At 63.6% G+C, this 9,461-nt stretch overlaps 1 protein-coding gene across 2 annotated transcripts in view; it reads right to left on the bottom strand.

The window, feature by feature from the left end:
* PAMR1 (peptidase domain containing associated with muscle regeneration 1) overlaps positions 1-9,461 on the bottom strand; it is a 71,846-nt gene that overhangs the window by 30,529 nt on the left and 31,856 nt on the right. For both annotated transcript variants that reach the window (XM_014593089.2, XM_006162088.3), the window contains exons 2-3: positions 8,378-8,554; positions 5,870-5,998 (exon numbers count right to left, since the gene is read on the bottom strand). In XM_014593089.2, the coding sequence (XP_014448575.1) occupies positions 5,870-5,998; positions 8,378-8,507 (259 nt within the window). In that variant the 5' untranslated portion in view covers positions 8,508-8,554. The remainder of the gene's footprint in view (positions 1-5,869; positions 5,999-8,377; positions 8,555-9,461) is intronic.

Here is a 9,461-nt window from a genome sequence, read left to right as displayed (position 1 = left end):
GGGAGCTGCTCGCCAGCCTCCAGAGTCCTCCCTGGACGGGGGTGGCAGCCATGTCCTGGGCCCCCGTCCAAGCCTGTGAGGCCAGGCCACCTGGAGGTCTCCTAGCCCCCAGCCCTGCAAAGTGCTAGTCACCATTTCCCACGGGCCCAAGGCTGCCCCTCGAAACAGCCAGGTTCAGACACCCAGTGCGCTGGCTGAAGGGAGGACAGAGTTGGCCCCTCCACGCGGAACTCCCTCCAACCAGCCGGAGACAAGAGGCCACTTCTCGGAAATGGGCCTAGATGAAGGGTCACTGGCCCGAGAGGCCAGGAGCCACCCGCCCCTTCCCGTGGGGCCGCGGTGTGCGATGACTACGCCTCTCTGTGAGCAGCACAGAGCACATGGCCGAGTGTCCAGCCAAGGAAGTGCAGCTGGCCAGCCTGGCAGGCGGCCTCCCCTGCCAGACCAGAGCGGGTGTCGGGCCCGGAGACGTGCACGGACTCCCGAGCAGTGTCACAGGGACACGGGTGTGCGTGCGCGTGTGTAAGGAGGGGGAGCGGTCGCTCAAGCTAGGCACCCCCAGGCTCTCAACTCCGGGCTCACCCCCCACCCTCCCCATTGGCCGAGAGAGGACGGGCGGGCAGACTGCTGTGCGGAGGACCCAGAGGGGATCCCCATCACACCGAAGCCAGGAGAGGGCTGGGGCGTGCTCCCAGAACGCCACCCCGCGTTCGATGAGTCTCATCCCCTCCCGTGTTACAACAGGCGGCAGGAGGGGGCAGGACGGGCTCTGAGAAGTGGCTGGGTGTCGTTTTTCCTTAATAGCTGCTCTCGTCAAAAAGGAACCAAGACAGAGTGTTCAGACAGAGGTGTCTGCATTTCCCTCCTTCAAAGGTGCTCGGGGTAGCTCTCATGGGCTGTGTGACCGGAGACGAACTCGTGTCCCCCGAACCGAGGGTTATGTGCGGAATTGGGGCGGCAGGAGACCCGGGGCTCCCTGCCTGTTAGTAAGAATCGGAGGAGACTCTGCCCTGCGGCTTAACGTGCTCAAGAGCCAGGCACCACACGTCGGCGACACAACCGGACCCACGGAAGGCGTGGGCTCGTGTCGGGGGCCGCCACTCTCCTCCCGGGATTGTGAGACTGCAGGGCACCGGGATTCCAAATTCTGCAGCTACGACCTCCCAGGACCTGCTACACAGCCTCGCCAGCCTCTGCCGTGCAGCAGAACCGCGTGTAAGAAGTCTCCTGGTAGAAAGGGTCACGTCTGCTCTGGGGTCTGTTAGATCGGAGCTCGACAGGCCCAGGCCCGTCAGAAGACTGGCTGACTCCTCCGTGGCTGGCAGGTCCCTCCTCCACGGCCGTGTCCCCAGCCGTGGCCCCAGGTCCAGGGAATGTGGACCCCGAGGTCACCTAGCAGGGACCATCTCCTCCGAAATTTAGACCCCAGTAGACGTCACATGCACAAAAGTTATAGCTTTAAAGGGCGAGCTTCCTCGGTCTGCCCGGTGATGTCTCCCCTGGGTAGGAGCAGGGTCTCTCACGCCCGTCCGCATCATCACCAGAAGCAGAGCTGTGACTGACGAGCCCTTTGACAACACAGAACCCTCTGGGAGGGTCTCTGTCAGCCCCCCGGGTCAGAGAGCGCCTCATAGAGCCTGGACCCCGTGGCCGCGCGTCGGAAGGCTGCCTCCGTGCCCGGTGCACGTCCCCGCGGCTGCCCGGGTGAGCCCCCGCTCTTGTCCTTGGTGGGCTTCATCCTGCCCCTGACAAACCGACAGCAAGGAAAGCGGGCCTATCTCAGGACCCTGGTTTAGAGGCGACAGCACTCTGCACCAGACGCCGTGTCGAGGGAGGCGTAGACGGGGTGCCCTCGACCCTCTGAGACCCCTCTGAGGCCTGCTGCCCCTCTCGTAAGAGGGCGACTTCAGCTCCAAAGACTGAGCCACTTGGCCCAAAGGCACAGAGGACACTCAAGGCCACACTTACCGCTCAGCACGTCGGGACACGGCCAGGCCATCAGGACCCGGGGGCGGGGCATGTGTCCGGAGCAAGATGGATTTTCCGTGACTCTTCTAGCTGGTTCCATGGCTCCCAGGAGGAAGGCTCCCGAGTCAGAACGTAGCTGCAGCCTCTCTGTCTCTGTCTCTGTCTCTCCCTTCCTCCCCCGCTCCCATCTGTTCTTAACCGGTCCTGGCTATGCTCAGGTGTCATCCCACAGGAGTCACCCAGCCCCCCGATATTCTCCCCACGGTTTCGGGTGGGGCTCAAGGCCGGGGCTGCGGGGCTCTGCCTGTGCACCACAACTAAGAAGATGAGGTGTCGAGGACCTTAATCTCCCCTAAGTCCTCTCCCATCTGGCCGCTCCCCTGTCCCCGGACGCCCGAGTCCAGATCAAGCCGGATGTCTGGGCTGCCGTGCCCCGTCCTCGCTCCCGTCCCCCGGCGCAGAAGGCAGGCAGCCGGGGCCACGGTCAGTGCACAGGTTCAAGGCGGCCCCGCTGAGGGACTGGGCCTACGCTGAGAACTGAGAGGGAGGCCTGGTTCTGACTCCGCGCATTAAGGTCTCGTACCCAGCGAGGTCCCGGCTCCTGAGCACCATTCCCTCTACGAGGGACCCGGAGGTGGAGAAATAACGACCTGGCCATAGAAATCACCGAACATTTCTGGGGTAGGGCAGGCAGGATGCGAAAGCCAGAAAGTACTCAGGAAGAAGGCGGCCAGGCCGGCTGGAAGGCTGGGCCGCGTGGGTACCAGGGCAGAGTTCTGACAACATGATTAAAAGCCAGGAGTCCACGGAGCAGAAAAGGGAGTGGGCGGATGGCGGAGTGAGGGCAACCGGAAGCCGGACGTGCCCGCGGTGCACCTGCTGCAGGCGTGAGCCTTCCCAGGTACGTCGGGGAGAGGCCCGGCCGCTCCTGCCAGGTTCACCCAGGTCGCCGGGCTTCCCTGGACCAGGAGGGGGTCAGTTCTCCCCGGGCTCTGTGGTCTGGCCTCGGCCAGCCCTCCTGGGTCATGCAGCCCCTGGGGCCAGCAGTGAGCTCACACATAGTACTGGTCAAGCCCATCAGGCCGGGCCAACACTGCCACGGCACGCCAGGGCACTGGGCACACACGTCACAGCCAGGCCAACACTGCCACGGCACGTCAGGGCACTGGGCGCACAGGTGCCCACGTCACCAAGCTCCGTGACTCCCGTGAGAAACAGCGCTGCCCTCGCTGGCCCGTGGCCTCGCCCCTCCTTGCTAAAGTCCTGGTGCTGAGCTGGAACAGGCCAGGCCAGACACAGCAGGGAGCCTCCTGCAGGAGAAAGGGGCAGCACAGGTCCCTCGGTCGCCATCTGCTGGGCGAGTGCAACACTGCCACGAACTCCGGCCCTGCCACCAGCCCCTGGCGGGCCTTCCCATGTCCGAGTGCCTTCCGCGCAGGCAGGCAATCGGCAGGGCGCGAGCGTCAGGGAGGGTGCAGCCCTGCCGCATATGCAGTGCGGCGAGGTGGGGCGTCACGACCGCTGCCCCATGAGGTCCTCTGATGGCCAAGCCCGGTCCCTCTCATGGTCTGTGAGCTCACGGGGATCAGCCTCGGGTTCCCAAGAAGCGCCGAGTGCTTCTGCCTGAGGCAGCACGCGTTCTTGGCATGGGGCTTGGGAGCACATGGAGTGGGCTGGCGTGCACGGCGGACAGGGTGGCACAGAGACCCGGCCACGGGTCCACCTCTTCGCTGTCTCACTTTATCTCTGGTCTCTCTTCTCTAAATCACAAGCTGCCCATGCACCTGGCACCAAGGAATACCCATGCGAGAAATGTCCTCTGAGGGGGGGTAACCGGCAGGCGGGGCTGAGCCCTCTGCTCCTGTGCTCGTGCACGGCCATGCCCCGAGCAGCGCTGCTGTCCCTATAAATAAAGCAGGATCCAACATGGGGACACCACAGTAGCCCCACCAACGAGACCCCAGATGCAGCCAGCTCTGCCCTGGCTGGGCCACGACTCACCACTCGCTTCTCTCGGAAGGACTCGCGTGCAGATTTCTCTGACAGCTGCTCCCGGTCTAGGCACCGTTCGCTCCATTGCCCTCCGGCTGTAAACACCCCTCTCCGTCCCCATTACCTGACCAGCCCATCTTCTCGTGCGGTACGGGGGTGCCATCTAGGACACTTGTGTCCTCCGATTTGAGGGTGGAGCAGAGGCCCCTTCTTTATGACCACAGAGTGCTCACACAGCTGCTCCCGGCCGGGGGGGGGGGAGCAGCCGTTGTGAGCAGGGGCACAAATGGGCGTGTGTACTCCAGCCTCCACCTGAGAGGAGCACACCCCGAGCAGCTGCTGCCTCTTCTGTCTGAGCCATGCAGCCCAGGGCCCTGCCCAGGCCAGTCCAGTAGGTCCTGCCAGCCTACACAGCCATCATGAAGAAAACCTTCGTCATCTGGGATCGTCTGTTACACAGCAGAAACTGACTAGTACATGTGGGAACATTACCACAACCTCTACCAAGGAGTTCCCACTTCTCCGAGCCCTCCAACCCCCAGTTCTCTCCACCAGGTGCTTTCTGCGGTCTGGCCTTCCCAGTCTGGGTCCCTCACCGGTCCCATCTCAGCCAGTTTCGGATCAAGCGAACAGCTGGTTTCCTTTAGCCACGCTGCCACACAACTGGAGGGTATCGCCCAGAGCGCTGCAGCCCTCCCAAGGAGCTTAGGCCCGCCCGGCCCTCATCCTCACCCAGCACACACTCACTCACTAGCGGGTGCCGGTTTAGTTCCTGGAGTGACGCCCAGGCTGCTGGTTCTCGCAGTCCCAGCCTCCCTTCTCCTCAGTCTCAGCAGGAGCTCCACTTTCTACTTCCCAGAGAAAATGGAGCCATTGGAGGAGACTCTGAAGAGGAGGCAGGAGCGCGCCCGGCTAGGAACTAGGGGTCTGGATGTGGAGTCGGCCCGGTGTGACCTTGGGCGAGTCGCTTTATATCTCTGGGTCTTGGCGTCACCATCTGCCAAGCTCCGCAGACCTCACCAAGCAAGTGTGTAGACGGAACGAAACCCAGCCTGTGAGTGCCAGCAGCCCGGCCGTGGTAGCCACCATGGCCCCGTCAGGACCTCCGCTCCTGCCTCGGCCTGGGGCAGGGCACGAGCTACCTTCCCTGCCTCGCACCGCCCTCGACCACTCTCCCCTAGACGTCAGTCTCCCCCCAGCTCACCTACTCTCCTCCGGCCACTGTGGGGGTCCTCCCCTGCAGGCCAGTCCCTCATCCTGGCCCTGGAATTTTGCAATAGGCTGGACCAGGCAGAGGGTACCAGTAACACCCCACCCTCCGTGCACAATCCGGGAACGTCGTTTATGGGAGGAAAACGCTCAGACTGTGAGACTGTCCCCACCGCTTCCGGTCCAGGCTGGAGTAACTGACCCAGACCTCGGGGACATTCACCGGAAGGCACTGTGACCGGGCATGCGCTCCCTGCAGACCGAGCACGAGGTCAGACTCCCATCCTTCTTCAAAGAATTATGAAACTCCAGGGGACCCTGCTGAAGATGAAGTCCTTCTCTGAGATCAGACAGACCCAGAAGGAACCCTTTCCTGGGACAAACGCATGCTAGCAGTTCGCTAGCATGTTCCAGGGACCTAACAGAGGGGTCAAGAAATTCGCCGTCAAATTCATACGCAAACGATGGGGGGGCCAGAGTTGGCAGCTTCCCCCTATGAGCCGGTGTTTCCAAATGACTGGGCAGACGCGGACAGGCCCAGCAGAAGGCATCGGCTTCACTGGGACAAAGGGACCTCCCTGGGCAGTGACTCCAAACAGCAGCCACGGCCCACACCCCACAGGTGGGACTGCCTCTGGCCACCGGGTCGCAGCCCAGACTCCGAGCAGCGCGGGGTGGGCCGGGCAGGCCGGGTACTCACGCATGCAGTCTCCGCCGTACCAGCCTGCGCGGCACTCAGCACAGTACAACCCCTTCACGTAGAAGTCGTCCAGGGTGCCCCCCCACGAGCCGTTTCTGCAGCTCTTGCAGTTTTCAAAGATGGTGCAGCCTAGAACATGCCAAGGACGGGCGGTTAGGTGCGCGCCTGCAGGTTCTGAGCTGCGCCTCCCCAGGGCAGCCTCCACCCAGTCTGGCCAGGGAGGTAGCAGCCTTGGGAGGCCCCCAAGGATGCCGGAGGGGGCGGGGTTGGACGGTGCAGTCCGGGGGCGCTGGGCCTCCCCAGGGGCTGGTCTGCCAGAGGGACACGGGAGCCGCTGGAGAAGCAGGCAGGCCTGCCCCAAGGGGCGCTCTCTCCGCTTCCTAGTCACACGGGAACTTCCGGAAGCTTGTGGGAAACGAGATGGAAGCCTGAGTTTATTTTAGTGCCAACATTTCTGAAGCCCTCGCGGAGTCTCCACGGCTCACATCTCCATGAGACCCTCGTCGCAGACCTCGGTGTTCGCTCTGGGACGTGGGAGTGAGCTCTCGGCTGAGAGCAAGGAAGCGACCACGTCGTGAAGTGTAGAAAGTTCAGACCAGCACAAAGCCAAAGCCGGCACGCGGCCCACGCCTGTCTCTGCAGGGCTGCGTGCCTGGCACCGGGCTCACACCGACAGCAGACGCCGTCCTCGTCCCCTGCCTCGAACCACATCCACTGCCTGCGTCTCCCCGCACACGAATCAGTCTCTGCTGCGTCAAGGACCAAAGTCGCCATGAAAACGACCCTGACGCCTGAGCACAGACTCCCAGAGGCATCGGGCCACCCCACCAGAGGGCCACACCGCGGGCCCTGGATGGCTCTCCAGCGAGGCCCATTTCAAAAACATGGTTCCTCGAGGGGCAGGGATGGCGGGAGAAGGCAGGAACAACTCCATCCGACCATGAGGCCGAGAGCTAGGTCTGCTGCGGGCAGACCCCGCCGTAGTCTGCTGCAGGCCCTCGAGCAGACGGCGTAAGCTCCCTGTGCCTCCGTGCTCCTGCCTGGGTACGGGGATCCCGCATGGCCAGCCAGGGTTCAAATCCTGGACCTGGTAGCTTGAAAATCACACCAGGCATATGCGTGCACGTACGCCCCACATCCTGAGAGAATGGAGAAGACGCTGGGGTGGCCGTCACACGGGGGCGAGTTCTCACTCTCCCTCGCACTGTCTGTCTCCTCCGGCGAGCACATGTGCCCTATGGCAGAGTGAAACACTGATAGTACTAATGCACCTACCTAACGGCCGTGCCGGAAGCCGATGCGACTCCCAGGCAGCGCGCCGCTGCTCTGCCGGGCTCCGCTGGGCCTGCCCTCTCGGCCCGCAGCCCGCGCGGTCGCACCTCCTGCCGCTGGCATTCTCAGATGCACTCGAGGCGGGAACCATTTCCCGTCCAGCCTGACGCGCTCTGCACCGCCCGTGGCCAGCACGCCGCGTGCCCTCGGTAGACGTTCCCCGAGTGCTGAACACGTGGCCGGCCAGGCTTCGTCACCCGAGCAGACCAGACGCTTCTTGGCTCCTGGCTGAAAGAAGTTCCAGCTGCCTGTCACGAGTACCAGGCCTCCACGTGGTCCACGGGGTGCATTTTATGAGACCACGCATGGACTTGAAATGCTTTGCCCCACAATATACTCAGGGTTGTTTCCCATGCAGTGCATGCACTCGCCGGAGAGACGGACAGGGAGTGAGGAGTCACCCCGCAGAGGGGACAGCCACACCGGTCTCTTCATTCTCCTCTCGGGGTCTTGGGCACACACCCACACGCACTAGTTCGAGTCCAGGACTTGAGCTGCGGTTGGCCACGTGGGAGTCCAGCGCCTGACCGCCAGGCCACCTGCTGGCCCCTGGACACGCACACTCCAACCACTTTCTCATGAGCTTTCGGAAGCCCCTCGCTGTGTGGTCTCTGTGGGAGACAGACTGGCAGCCCTCCTTCCGTACATCCCGCCTGAGTGACCCCTCTGCCTCTCCCGCCAGGCAAGGCGAGCTGCTAATGCAGTCACCAACCTCCTTGCTCACGTGGCCGGCGACTGACTCCCAGGGACATACCGTGCCTCCTAACGGCCACCACCACCTTCCCTCCTGAGCTCTGGCTCCTTTCCTTTGCCACCAGAGAGGCACTGGGCTGGGTGCCCGCTCTTTCTCAGCCAGACCCATCAGAGTCCTCAGGAGCGACCCACCAGCCTGCCTCCTCAGTCCGCTCCATATTTGCATGGATGTCACCTCCTCCAGGAAGTCTTCCCGGACCTTCCCTCTCCCTGCCCCCTGCCCGTCCCTGCTGCCTAGGCCCTTGTGCTTCTCTTGCTTATCACTAATTTCTAGGACCTGACAGGGTGGTGGGCACGTTCGGTCTGCGTGTTCAGTGGTGACCTGGGGACGCATCATAGCTCTCAGACACCGAGGCGGGTACCGACTGCCACGATCCCGAGGGCTGCCCACCCGGACCCAGGTGCCGCGGCCCATGCCCTCACCTGGGTGGATCAGGCAGGAATCGCACTCGTCCTCCTCATTCCTGCAGCAGGGGATGGTGTAGCCCACCACCTCCTTCCTCCCGGGGCACACGCACTCCACCTGGCCGTACTCGCAGCACTCCCTGCACATGATGTTCCACTCGGCACCGGGGCAGGCTTCGTTGATGACCGTGTACTCTGCAACAGAAGTCCGCGTGAGAGCGGCCTGCACCCAGCGCCCTGCCCGAGAGAGAGGGGCCTCCTCGACTCTCCCGGGGCCGACGTCACCCGCGCGGTGGCCTCCCCGGGCTGCTCCAGACCACTCGGAGCCCGGCGGGCGCGGTTTTAACTGCTGTTCACTTTATCTCAGCTCTAAGGGTCCGTTCCACCAATTCACCTCTGGGGGCCCCGGCGGCCGAGCGTGCCCATGGCTCTCGGGGGAGGCCACGCGCAGTGTCCACGCTCACTTCTGCTTCCGTTGGGAACACCGGGACGCCACGCACACCCACTCAGGGCGTGCACTGCACCGCCGCACACCACCGGCCAGCCGCGTGCCAGCTCCAAGCCATGCCATACGGCGTGAGCTGGTCAGCCAGCGCGGATGCTGGGCATCTCGATTCCACAGCGCTCCATCTTCCTGGCAACTTCAAAGCCAAAAGCGGAAAGGACAGAACGTCTCGTCATCGGTGTGGGCGGCAGGGTCCCGGCGCGTCGCAGGGCAAGCTCATCGGCCCACTTCAGTCCCAGACAGCTGGGCATTCCTTCCCACCAGGAGAAAAGCGCCTCTTCGGGTAGGGCTTTCTATCTGTCCTCTTTACATACGCCTCAAACAGAACTCGTCTGAAGACCCACGCTGACGTCTCTGGGGCCGTCCAGAGGAAGGCGGCCTAAGAAGCAGACCTCTGCTGCCGCCTCGCCCGTCCTCGCCCATCCTCGCCCGTCCTCGCCCGTCCTCGCCCGTCCTCACCTCTAAAGGCTTTGCACGAAGACCACGCGTAAAGCAGGTCAATCGTGCAGCGAGTGGGACGGCGTGGCACGGGGCCTTCCCCGGGAACCCTGGCCGGGCCCTGCACGCACCACGGCCCGCCAGCCCCAGTGTCCGCCA

This window comes from Tupaia chinensis, unplaced genomic scaffold (assembly GCF_000334495.1).
Source record: "Tupaia chinensis unplaced genomic scaffold, TupChi_1.0 Scaffold139733_1, whole genome shotgun sequence".
NCBI classification, from domain to species: domain Eukaryota; kingdom Metazoa; phylum Chordata; class Mammalia; order Scandentia; family Tupaiidae; genus Tupaia; species Tupaia belangeri.
Note: the sequence above shows the minus strand (reverse complement) of the source record. Positions and strands in the feature narration are given on the sequence as shown.